The sequence below is a fragment of the Chanodichthys erythropterus genome, chromosome 3, assembly GCF_024489055.1.
Source record: "Chanodichthys erythropterus isolate Z2021 chromosome 3, ASM2448905v1, whole genome shotgun sequence".
Taxonomy (NCBI): Eukaryota; Metazoa; Chordata; class Actinopteri; order Cypriniformes; family Xenocyprididae; genus Chanodichthys; species Chanodichthys erythropterus.
Window position 1 is genome coordinate 53,213,837 of NC_090223.1, and position 14,031 is coordinate 53,227,867.

At 36.0% G+C, this 14,031-nt stretch overlaps 1 protein-coding gene across 1 annotated transcript; it reads right to left on the reverse strand.

Moving 5' to 3' along the window:
- Nucleotides 1–12,176: 12,176 nt before the first annotated feature.
- Nucleotides 12,177–13,469, reverse strand: LOC137004887 (alpha-2B adrenergic receptor-like). Its single transcript, XM_067365571.1, has one exon. The coding sequence runs from the start codon at nucleotides 13,467–13,469 to the stop codon at nucleotides 12,177–12,179; it is 1,293 nt and encodes a 430-aa protein (XP_067221672.1).
- Between the last annotated feature and the right edge of the window lie 562 nt (nucleotides 13,470–14,031).

A 14,031-nucleotide genomic window follows, 5' to 3' on the forward strand; every position in this document is an offset into this window, starting at 1 on the left:
GTAATTAATGATATTATTTTCATTTTTGGTTGAACTAACCCTTTAATTGCTGATCCAAACAGTTATAATGCCGAATTCTGTAACCCACTAAATTATGTGACCCTAGTAGGTTATAAGGTGTAGGTTATGGAAATTTATCATGGTTTTACCATGATTAAAAGCAAAAAATATAGTCATTGTAGTAATTCCATGGTTACCACAAATGAACCATGGTTCTGCTAGAAAAACAGTTTTAACTATGGTATTTGTGTGATTATACAAATGGTAATCAATACGTCAAAAAAACAACAACAACAAAAAAAACAACAACAAGATTTTACTATAGTAAAACCATGGTTAATTATCAAAAGGGTAGGATTAGGGTTAGGTTTAGTCAGATTAGGTCAATGCAGTGCCTATAGTCATATGATTTGGTAGGTCACAGAATTCGACACAACACCAGAAAGAAAGAATGTTATAAACATTTGTCTGCATGCACCCAATTCTGAAGCGAATAATAATATGCTAGTATACAGCAATCCATATGAGAAGTCTGGTGTTGAAGGTGGATCTGGAACTGACTTCTGTCCAGGTTGTCACAGCATCTCGTCTTCACAAACTGCCCTGAAATGCAATTCACACACCAACAATGATTGTTATTAATATAATGTGAGGCTCTTACATTCACAATGCTCAGTACTTTTTTTATTATCATCTGTCTCATTTTGAATTATGTTGGACCTTACTGTAGGTTGCTAACTCTATACCAAGTGTCCTCAATGCAGAGTTAAACAAGATGGCCATAGAGGACTCAAAAAATATTTGATGAATTTTTTGAATACTTGATAAACTTTTGATCAAACTTTAACATGGAAGAATCTAGGAACATAAACAAGTTGTCACAGGGCCAACAAAATGTAGTATTCAATGTCAGGTTTATTAAAAAAAAAAAAAAATAGAATAGAGGTGAAATGCAGAAATGAGAAAGAATAATATACAGAACATATATATGTGTGTATATATATGTGTATATATATATACATATATGTGTATATATATATATATATACATATATATTTATATATAGGCTATGTGTGTTTGTCTGTGTGTGTGTGTGTGTGTGTGTGTGTGTGTGTGTGTGTGTGTGTGTGTGTGTGTGTGTGTGTGTGTGTGTGTGTGTGTGTAAAAAAAAGTCTTAAGATGCCAGCATTTACATTTGTAGCTTTACTTATTTAGTATTCCTCATACAATGTCACTTAATTATGTTTGGACGCAATAAATATAAATTATTCATATATCTGACGCTCCTGAAATCACAGTGCAATTTTAATCAATATTTATTTACCATGAAATATCAAAACATGTTTGAAATAACGTTAGTTTCACCCCATTTTCACGCTCCATATAAGTGACGTCACCGATTAACAGTACACCGCATACTTTTAAGTTATATTTTCTAATCATCCATTGACAAATTGCCAGAAAATCATTTACAAAACTATCAAAACCTCTAATCTACACATAAAATGTGATTAAAAGCCCAAACTTTCATAAATAAGAGTTTATGTCAAGTTAGTCTACCTCTTAAAGTTAGCCTAACGGTTGAGATTCTAACGATCTTTTTCCAAAGACAACAAACCTTTTCTATGAAGAAAATATTCAACAGAAGCTTGTCAATTACATGTATGAACGTGTCAAGAACAGTTGTATGTATTATTTGTGTAATTTTAGGCACTAAACTTACCTGAAAGCAGTGAAAATAACAGTGACAGACGGTCGTGCTCTTGCTTGACACTTGTCAGTTGGTTGAGTTGCCGCCTGGTTGCCGCCCCGTTTCCATGGTGACTCCAATCCGATTGCTCACGGGACTCGAAATGTTAAATGCGCACGCCAATTAAACATGTCAAAAGTTAAGCAGCTATCGTTTACATTACAGCGTTAAAACAATAGACTACTGATGGAGTCAAGGGCGTAGATTTGGTTTCAACATTGGGGGGGTTGAGCGTTGGTATGCTGCCTGTTTTTTTTGTGTTTTTTTTAATTAAAAAAAAAAAATCTGTTTTATGTGTAGCGTTATTGGATAATTTATTTCTTCTCTATCTATCATCTATCTATCTATCTATCTATCTATCTATCTATCTATCTATCTATCTATCTATCTATCTATCTATCTATCTATCTATCATAACTTTATGGAATATAACTATTCATCAAATTCTAACATAACGGAGTGATTCTAAAAATAAATAATGTTATATATTGAAACCGCCAGTAGGTGGCAGCGATTCGACGTTTTAATGAGTGAGCTACTTAAATCGTTCATTCAGCCAATTCATTCAAAAATCAGATTAATTAAGGAAGAAAACAAACACCGATTTGAATACTTTTGTCACTGATAAGACGCTATTGAAAAATGAAGTAACAAAATAGATGGCTGTTTTAGTAATTGGTTACAGTTACACTGATAGTTATGGCTAAATTGCAATGGATTAGCTAGCTAAAATATATGTGGAGTGTACTTAACTATTACAATGTTTTCATACCTCCTTCTCAGTACATGCTTTATTCTTTTTAACGTCCCTCTTTGAACAGAAGTTTAATATAGTCGGCTGGGCAGCGGTTCTCTTCTTTTTTGGTGCTACCCGCTCTCATTCATTCAAACAGTAGAGCGCCACTGGCGTTTTTTTGGTGAAAATGCGATGCGCATTGGTTGGGCGTTACCAATCGGTTCAATGGAGGGGGGGGGTATTTTTTTTACTAATTTATTATGACAAACACATATTCGATTATAAACAAAATTATTGTTACAAAATAAATGAATTATACATATTTTAGTATAGATCTACTGTGATTTTCATGTTGAAATATTGGGGGGATTGTAACTGATGGATTTGAATAGGGGGGGGGGGTTAATATAATATAATATAATATAATATAGCTTTAGAATACTTAAGTTTTCTTTTTCTTTTCTTTTTTTCTTTTTGACTAAAGAAAACATATGTTTTATATACCAGAAATGATCAACGTGGTGTACAAATAAAAGTAGGCTATAGGCTATTGCACAACAAATAATAATAAAAAAACAGAATGTATGTGTTTTGGCCCTAGCATAGTCTTTGTTTTGACATGGTTGTATTTTGGTACTGTCATGACGTTTTTTAAACGTCGTATTCCAACGTGCAGATTACGTTATTTTAACACCTGAATAAAACGTCTCCCAAAAGTTGCAATTTGGTATAGTTTCGTTTTCGTAGTAGACAAACGTGATATTAACGTTTTTTTGACTACTTAAAGAAAACATACCAGCTTGGTATTTTCACAACGTTTTTAAAACGTTTTATTTTGGTTACATTATTTTTTTATTTTAAAAAACGTTTTTAAAACGTTTTTAAAACGTTGTACTACAACATTACCTAATTGCAACCAAAATACAACGTTGTGAAAGTTGTAAAAACGTTTTGTGTTTGCTGGGTTACTACTTTAGTTTAACTTAGACGCTCGATCATACAGCCATAACTTCTTCCCCGTCATCTCCCCCTGTTCCCGCCTACTTGTGCATTCAACCAATCCCGTTGCACAACAACCGCTAAGACTTATAACAAATGAACATACATTTTTTCTTTACAATCAAAATGAACTTATACATACAATTAGGGGAAAACAATCCACATGAAATAAAAATATAAAATAATAAAAATTATATATAGAAAATGCTGACAAACCAAATGAATTAAACTGCAACTGGGCTTCATAAGTAAATTACACTCAAATACATGAAAAAAAAAAAAAATATAATAATTCTTTGTGCACCTAAAATAGGACCAACAGTATGGATGGATGGATGGATGGATGGATGGATGGATGGATATAGCATTGGAAGTCTTAAATTAGCCTATGTAAAACCATGTAATTGAGTAGAAAACAAACAACCCAAACCACATATGAAATTATAATTTTTTTTCTATAATGAAGTATCAGCAAAGATTCTCATCAATATATATATATATATATATATATATATATATATATATATATATATATATATATATATATATAATATGTGGGTACGGAAAGTATTCAGACCTCCTTAAATTTTTCACTCTTTGTTATATTGCATCAACTTGCTAAGATCATTTAAGTTAATTTTTTTTTCCTCATTTATGTACACACAGCACCCCATATTGACAGAAAAACACAGAATTGTTGACATTTTTGCAGATTTATTAAAAAAGAAAAACTGAAATATTACATGGTCCTAAGTATTCAGACCCTTTGCTCAGTATTTAGTAGAAGCACCCTTTTGATCTAATACAGCCATGAGTCTTTTTGGGAAAGATGCAACAAGTTTTTCTCACCTGGATTTGGGGATCCTCTGCCATTCCTCCTTGCAGATCCTCTCCAGTTCTGTTAGGTTGGATGGTAAACGTTGGTGGACAGCCATTTTTAGGTCTCTCCAGAGATGCTCAATTGGGTTTAAGTCAGGGCTCTGGCTGGGCTATTCAAGAACAGTCACAGAGTTGTTGTGAAGCCACTCCTTCGTTATTTTAGCGGTGTGCTTAGGGTCATTGTCTTGTTGGAAGGTAAACCTTCAGCCCAGTCTGAGGTCCTGAGCACTCTGGAGAAGGTTTTCGTAAAGGGTATCCCTGTACTTGGCCGCATTCATCTTTCCCTTGATTGCAACCAGTCGTCCTGTCCCTGCAGCTGAAAACCACCCCCATAGCATGATGCTACCACCATGCTTCACTGTTGGGACTGTATTGGACAGGTGATGAGCAGTGCCTGGTTTTCTCCACACATACCGCTTAGAATTAAGGCCAAAAAGATCTATCTTGGTCTCATCAGACCAGAGAATCTTATTTCTCACCATCTTGGCAAACTCCATGCGGGCTTTCATGTGTCTTGCACTGAGGAGAGGCTTCCGTTGGGCCACTCTGCCATAAAGCCCCGACTGGTGGAGGGCTGCAGTGATGGTTGACTTTCTACAACTTTCTCCCATCTCCCGACTGCATCTTTGGAGCTCAGCCACAGTGATCTTTGGGTTCTTCTTTACCTCTCTCACCAAGGCTCTTCTCCCCCAATAGCTCAGTTTGGCCGGACAGCCAGCTCTAGGAAGGGTTCTGGTTGTCCCATACATCTTCCATTTAAGGATTATGGAGGCCACTGTGCTCTTAGGAACCTTAAGTGCAGCAGAATTTTTTTTGGTAACCTTGGCCAGATCTGTGCCTTGCCACAATTCTGTCTCTGAGCTCTTCAGGCAGTTCCTTTGACCTCATGATTCTCATTTGCTCTGACATGCACTGTGAGCTGTAAGGTCTTATACAGACAGTTGTGTGGCTTTCCTAATGAAGTCCAAATCAGTATAATCAAACACAGCTGGACTCAAATTAAGGTGTAGAACCATCTCAAGGATTATCAGAAGAAATGGACAGCACCTGAGTTAAATATATGAGTGTCACAGCAAAGGGTCTGAATACTTAGGACCATGTGATATTTCAGTTTTTCTTTTTTAATAAATCTGCAAAAATGTCAACAAATCTGTTAAAACAGTTAATCCAGAGCCATGCTTTGCTTTTTTTGTTTTGTTTTTGTTTTTTGTTTTTTTTGTTTTTTTTGCTCTCTCTCTTCACAGAGACCTGGAGAACCTTGTAGACTCTGCTATATATGAGAATGCCAGTGAAGAGCAGATTTGTACCTCCGATGGTCTGGAGCTGATAGTCACTAAGGCTCCAGCTCAGCTTCCAACTCAACAAAAGAATCAGCCTCCAACTCAACAAAACCAACGAGAGAAGATACCTCTGTCCTGGAGCAGAGTGGCAAAAATCAAAGATGTGACCTTCTTGATTCTTTACATAATCACTATTATTGTGTTTATGTCTGCTTTGGAAGCTTTGGATCCCATAATGAAGTCTTATGTACATGATATAGCATACAATAATATCTTATATTCAGAGTTTATATAGTTTATATAGAGTTTAACTCACAAGAATACATGGCCAAGACACAAAGATGCAGACAGAAGGCACACTCACTGGCTGACTCTCCTGAAATACCCAGCAGAGGTTTAAAAACTACATTACATCCTAAACATCCTATTTGAAAATTTGTTTAGATGCTTTCAGAGATGTGAGCTCCAGGCCATCAGCGACCATTCAACACTCATGCACCTGTAGAGAACACCTTCATCTCGGAATTTGCCGCTGGCTCTTATGTAGATAGTGTTTAAACATGAGGTATAATTCGTTTTGGGTATATCAAATGGGCAATCTTTGGTCTTATTAATCTTGAGGTCTTATTAATCTTTGGTCTTATTAATCTCTTAACTGTCCTTGAGCTAATAGATTTGGCTTAGGGCTATATTAAGTTTTATATTTACATTGAAATTAAATCCTGTACTAACTAGATCACTGCTTTTGTATGATTCACTGAACTGTTTGCTTGTGTTTATTTTACTTCTTATACTGTTAAAATGGCTATTGTTGTTCATTTATATATTACTGTTCAATAAATAATATTTTATATAAATAACATGCCAAGTTTTTTGGTATTGAGAAAGAGCTAGTGATTTTGACTTCAGTAAAAGTTACATTAATACGCCATGAGATGGCAGCAAATACTGTCTTTAAGAGTGAGTGAGTCAGTCAGTCACAAAGACTTTTATATTGAAATGGAATTTTATATTGACAAGGACATCATTTTTACTTTAAACAACATCTTGCAGCAATGCATTGACTAGCACTGTCATGGGAGTGATGAGGGCCATTCCACCGAATGGGTGACATTTGCTTTTGTAACTCTACAAAATTAAACTTTTTTTTTTTTTTTTTTTTTTACACTGAATCTAATAATAAACATATTTAACTATTCAAAATGTGTATTGCACTGTAAAAAAATCAAAAGCTGAGAAAACTTAAAAGTTTATGGGTACAAACTTCAGCAGATTTTTGAGTTTTCTCAAGTTCAAACTTGTATTCAGTTTATACAACAATATATAGAAAACTAAGCAATCTGCTGAAGTTTGTTGCCTTAAACTTTCATGTTTTCTTAACTTTTAATTTTTTTTTTACAGTGTGGTCAATCTCAGGCAACTTTATTTAATTTTTTTTACAAGCTTTTACAACCGTTGCTTCTCACTCTGTACATGCTACCCTTGGGAGATATCATTAGGAAGCATGGCATTTTCATTGTTATGCTGATGATACTCAGCTCTATATTTCTACCAGAAAGACTCAGGAGGCAAAATAACATAATGATTTTAACACAATTTATTAACAACCAGAAAGTTATACAACGAGATAAAGTTCTTTGGTGTAGGCCCCGTCCGTAGCACGCATCCAAATGGTTGTAGGCTCGGCATATCCTGCCCGGAATGAAGGCATGGGCGAAGCCGACCCCCACATGGATATGGACAGGGACCATCATGGTGGTGGTGGGGGGATGGAGGTGGAGATTGGCGTCAGCACCTGTGAACTCAGGTAAGTGTAAGTGCCGATGCTTTATACCAAGTGTTCAATAATGATTGGTTAGATCTGATCTAATGGATGACGTAACATTAGAGTCTTCCCGGCAGAACTTACGCTAGAGCTTACATTTCTTTGAGCCCTGACGAAACTTACCAATTCACAAAATTAATGGAATGCATAGCTGACATAAAAAAATTGGATGACTAGTAATTTCCTACTACTAAATTCAGAAAAATGAAAAAAGAGATTCTAATTTTTGGACCAAAAACTTCTGCAGATAATAACCTATAAATACTGTCTAACACTTGGCTGCTCTGTTAAGTCTTCACCGTCATTTAGGAACCTGTGTGTGCTCTTTGATACCAAACTTTCGTTTGAAAGCCACATTTCTAGCATCTGTAAAACCACATTCTTCCATCTTAAAAATATATCTAAACTACGATATATGCTCTCAATGAAAAATGCAGTTAGTTCATGCATTCATAACCTCAAGGCTAGATTACTGTAACGCTCTATTGGGTGGTTGTTCTGCTCGTCTGATAAAAAAAAAAAAAAAAAAAAAAACTATAGCTGGTCCAAAATGCAAAGTTTGATCATTAGCCCGGTTCTGTCAACACTGCATTGGCTTCCTATTAATTGGCTCCCATTTTGGAGGGTTTTATACAAACCACCATTGATGAAAAAATCAGGGGATCTACATTGGAGAATCCTGAAGGGGGCTGTTAATGCCTTTGTCTCAATCATTAGCCCCAATGTCAATGAAGGTTTGAGTTTTTTAGGGGGTTGAGAGAAACAATTCAATTTTCATTGTTTTCTGGAATGTATCAGGCTGAAACCACTTTTTGTATTACTAGAAATATTGTTTTTAGGTTTTAAGGAAAGTTGATGAAGTTTTTTCATAGCTTTTGTGATTTGTCTATCATAAACTGCTGTTGATTTTCTCAGCTGACCTGGGTTAAAAAACTATGGCCTTAAGTCCTTTTGAACTCTCGTTGAAAACAACTTGCGACCATAGTTCGCTTTTGTACCCCTTGCCAGTAGTATCTGTCTTTTACAGGACATTCCAAACTAGACATTTCAAGTCAATCTCCAGATTTAAATCCTATTTAACATGCATTTCAGCAGCTGAAGAGGAGACTAAAGGCAGAAACTCCCCAAAACAAGCAACCTTTGAAAATGGCTGCATTAAAGGCCTGGGAAATCATTTCAAAGTGTGAAACCAAGAGTCTGGTGATGTCTATGGGTCACAGACTTGCTCCCGTGATTGCTTGCAAGGGATTTACAATTGATTATTAGCTTTTACACTTTTACATTTGCTTATTAAACCATTCCAATACTTATGCTCACAGTAGGCAGAGGGATTAAACTTAAAAGTGCTGTACTTCTTAGTAAAACATTTTGTGTTGAAATAGTCAATAATAAAATTTGACATTCTGAACTTCTGCATCATTATAATCTTTTAATCATATTTATAAATGTCTTGATACCACAGATAACAAAGCAATTTTGTCTTTACTGTTCCAATATTTACAAAGGGCACTGTATATGTATAAACTGTGGAATTTTTTCTAAAAAAGTTAATTATTGTTATTATTATTTATTTATTTATTTATTCATTCATTTATTTGACTGTTTAAGTGTGAATAAAGTGATTACATTCATCTGGCTGGTAAAACAATCTATAAAAATAACTACACTAAACAGACCGAAAAACAACTAATAATGAATTGCACTTATACAGCATTTATCTTTGTTAATAATCTTTGTTAATGTTAATTTCAACTATATATATATATATATATATATATATATATATATATATATATATATATATATATATATATATATATATATATATAATGTCAATCATGGTGTTCAGGGCTGCTTGATAATTACAGACAGGTGTGTTGGAGCAGGAACTGAAATCTGCAGCAGGGTTGGACACCCCTGATCTAGAGCATTATTTAGACACACACAGACATCAAGAATCAGTGTATGAATCTCTAAAGTGACCATAGTTTGCTGTTTTTCACAGGGGTTTACTGCTGTGCAATTTTTTGTCTCATTGGCATCAGCATTGTGGAGACCATCATTGTGAATTTTCTGATGCCTAAAGCAGCTAAGAAGAGATCAGTGGAAACAACAGCTGCTGTTACTGTTACTGGCCGAGATGGTAAGGGTTGACACGGCATCTGATTATAAGGAACATTTTCCAGTATTTTATACTTTTACTTCACAAAGTAAGGTTTATGAGTGAAATTAAAGGGTTAGTTCACCCATGGTTGTTCCAAGCCAGTATAAATTTCTTTGTTATGTTGAAAACAAAGGAGGATATTTTGAAGAAAGTTTGTAACTAGGCCATTGACTTGACACCATTGATTTTTTTTTCCTACTATGGAATTCAATGGTGGCCCAAAGCAGCCTAGTTACAAACTTTCTTCAAACTGTCTTCCTTTGCATACAGCAGTACAAATACATTTATACAGATTTGGATCAACCTGAGGGTGAGTAAATGATGACAGAATTTTCATTTTTGGGCAAACTATCCCTTTAAACTTAAGATTTCTTTGCTTTGTCACATATGCAAATAAAAGCAAATAAAAATATAGCTGCAAGCATCAGTTACGGGGCCAAGCACAAAAGAGCCACAAGAAGTCGGCTGTGAGCATCAGTCCAACTGCAACAGTGAGCAATTAAAGACCTATTAAGATCATTTTAGGCAAAAGAGCTGTAAAATTATATATACTGTCAATAGTAAAGATTTACTGGTTTATCACTTTCGACCAATAGGTGGCACTATGACCAAATTAATGTGGTATGGTCAGAGTGAGGTATGGCCACTACGTGGCGCTGGTCTGAAACTTTTCAGGCTCCTTCAGGGCATTGTGCCGATGACCAATACCGAGTTTCGTAATGATACGCTAATATGTTCATAAAATACAGCATTTTAGCATAAAATTTAAAATGGCCGATATGGGAAAATTGGATATCATTAGACTCGGCATGATGCCCCGAATCTAACGAGAAATTTATGATTTTTGGACAACCCCATCAGAAGCTCTAAGCAAAAATAGCCACGTTTCATATCTCCAGACCAGTAGGTGGCACTGCGCCAAAACGCTGCATATTGCCTCAGTTCATGCTTGTGATAACATGTACCAAGTTTGGTCTGAATACGATAAAGCAGTGCAGAGATAGAGCATTATGTCTATTTTTGCAAGCGCTTTGTAAAATTTGTTCACAAGTTTTTCGAAAACGGTTTGAGAAATCAACTTGAATTCCATAACTTTTTGTCGGCATGATCTGAAGATGATCTGGTTCAATTTTCGTGAAAGCTGTTATTTATATTTATGTTATATGAATTGTAATGTATAATTCACATAATATATTCATATAATAATTATATTAATTTACAATTAATATTAAACTTTGCAATATAGTCATATTTTCTTTCAGCTGCCTTCTAAAACTTTTGCTTTAACAGCAGTGTTTATTCCTGCCTTGTAAATGCATTTAATTTCATGATATTTATAACAATCTCTTATATTCAGCAGCTGGCTCTCGCAAGAAGTGAATCAAACTGACGCCATGTGATTGGATGTTTGCCACACATCACACGTTCAGGTGCACGTGCTTCAGAGTTAATCGCAAACTCTGGAGTTGACAGGGAACACTTTTATACCGAGCTTTGTGAGCCCAATGAACCTGATCTAAACCAGGATGAAATTATATGGATTTTTCAACTCCAAACCTACTCTGAAACTCAGAGTATGTTCAACTTCATGCAACAAGCCTCTGGCACTTTCCCAGAGAGGTGAAGTTTTCTGAAAAGCAGCTCTGTGATCTCACAATGCAGGGGAGCCAGATGTTTCTCCAAAAAAGGCCACATTGTCTTTGAAAATACAGTGAAAAGGTCACAACCAACCCTCTGGAGGCAAGAGAGTTTCCAGAAAGAGACACAGACACAATTGATTGTGAACATCAGCTGATAAAATGCAAAAATGAATGAAATATGTGCTGATACTGATATACATGTCATAATTTACCCCGAAATCAAAAGAAACAAGGTTATATTTTGCTAAAAATACAAACTTTACAAAATACAAACAACAGACTTTTGCTTTGTGACATTTTGACGAGTACAGGACAAAGATAAATAAGATTCCATATGCTCTCTTTCCAAAACCCTTCCATCCAAAGGCATTTATAAATACTCTTATAAACATTTATAAAGGTAATCATGAACGTGCTATATTGATTTATTATATTGAGTGGCTAGTTTATTTTACAAGAAAACAAGAAAAAAAACTGTTAACTTTTCTTTGTTGTTCGCAGATTCTAGATCTCTTACAGAGTACCTCAATGAAATGTCAGATATTAGGCATAATTTCATTCTTAAAGCTTCTTAAATTTATATAGAAAATACTGAAAAAAGCAAAAATACAAAAAAAGTTTAGTATAATAAGAAAAGGAAATTGCACATATGAAATAAAATAATTTCTTTTTAATCTATTTTAACAATCAATAAAATGAGTTTGTTGAAACAGAAAAAAAATTAGAAAAAAATATATAATTAAAATTGAATTATTATAACTGGCCAGAAACACCTTCACATTGTCATTATTTTATGTCACACATCTATAGGTGAAATATGAATGGGACAGTTTTTATGTCTTCACTATTAGAGGAAACAATAACACTTTACTGTATAAAACTGCTTTTCAGGGGTATTCGCTTTCAGAAAGAACAGTCCTTACACTTTTTACACAGAACCTTTTTGAAGGCTTTACGGAAGTCCCTGTTAAAGATGGTGTAGATGAGCGGGTTCAGGGCACTGTTGCAGTAGCCGATCCAGAAGAAGAACTTAAAAAGTGCTTCCGGCGGTTTACAAATTGGGCAAATGGCCTGCAAGCAGTAGGTGAAGAAGAACGGGAACCAGCAGACAACAAAAACCCCAATGATGACTGCGATGACGAAGGTGAAACGCTTCTCGCGGGCGATCATGGCTTTCCTCCTGGTGTTCGGAATTTTTGCTGGTTTCACTTTAGAAGAGGCCAGCTGGCTGCCCTGAGAAGTAACAATGACGTAAGTTTGAGTCGGTGAGGAAGTCTGGTGGCCTGGCTCCAGTGCCCCTACATTTGAAGATGTCCCACTGCCATTATGTCCTTCTTCTACCTCGACATTTGAGCTGGAGCTTGAACTGTCCTTGTTGTTGTCTTTCCACCTCCATGAGCATTTCTGCTGCTGACTTTCTATTGGAGGCTGAGGCTGGGTTATGGCTTCAGATCTGGAAGCAACCAGATTGGGAACATTTGCAGGGTCAACACCTCCCTGGTCTTTGCTGCCCTGCCCTTCGGTGTCTTTTCTTGGCTCTCCTGGAGGACATCGAGTGTGCTTCTTGGCAATCTGATAGATGCGAACGTACACCAGGATCATTATGAGGCACGGGACAAAGAATGACCAAGTGGAAGAGTACAGGATGTACCATAAATCCTCGTTGATTTTGCACTGTGGACAGCCCCCACCCTGGGTCTTATTTATGGCAACCAGTGGGGGGAATGAGATGATGGCAGAAATGAGCCACACCACCACAATGGCGCCCTTGATCTTGCGAGGGGTGCGCTGGGTGACATACTTCACTGGCTGGGAAATAGACAGGTAGCGGTCCAGGCTGATGGCACACAGGTGCATGATGGAACTTGTGCAGAAGAGTACATCCAGTGCCACTACAATCTCACACCAAAACAATTCGAAGTACCAGTAGCCCATCAGCTCATTGGCCAGGGAAAACGGAATGACCAAGGTGGCCAGCAGGATGTCTGCCACAGCCAGGGACACCAGGAAAAAGTTCTGAGGTCCTCGCAAAGAGCGGCATGTCAGGACAGCGACGATCTCCAGGATGTTCCCAAAGATGTTTAAGAGCATGATGAGTGTCATTGCAGTGGCAAAAGCAGCTGTGGCTTCAGGGGAATAAGAAGAACTGGAATTACATGCACTGAGATTTTTCAAGGTGTCTACTACTCCCAACATACTAGTAGCTGATTGCCTACTGGTACTTTCAATCACAATATTTGGAGATGTCATATTTAATTTCCAGGCTAGACAGAGAAGTCTTTGATGTAAATTTGTATCCTAGTGTAATTCTTCCAAAAACTTTCTTTCTTTTAGAAAATTGTTGAAAGTGAAATGTGTCTTTACAGCAAAGAATGGCATCCTCCAGGTACTTCTTTGGCAAATCAGGAGAGAGAGAGAGAGAGAGAAAGTAATCAAAATACTGCATTTGTAGTCAAATTAATTACAAAATTACCACAGCATAATCCAAACAGCTTTTAGACACAGTTAAGTCACCCAATCTACAAAAAAGTATCCTTTACTGATCTGATTATAGTCCAAAAATGAGGCACCATGCACTTAACTAATGCTCAACAATCACTTACATATTCACTTAATTATCTCACTGCAACACTATTGATTTTACCTTTACACTTTGTAGTGTGGACACTGCAGGATTTTGATGTAGGATTAAAAGGGTTAAAGGTATAAGATAAAAAGAGACACCCAGAAAATGTACAAGTGAATATGTAAGTGATTG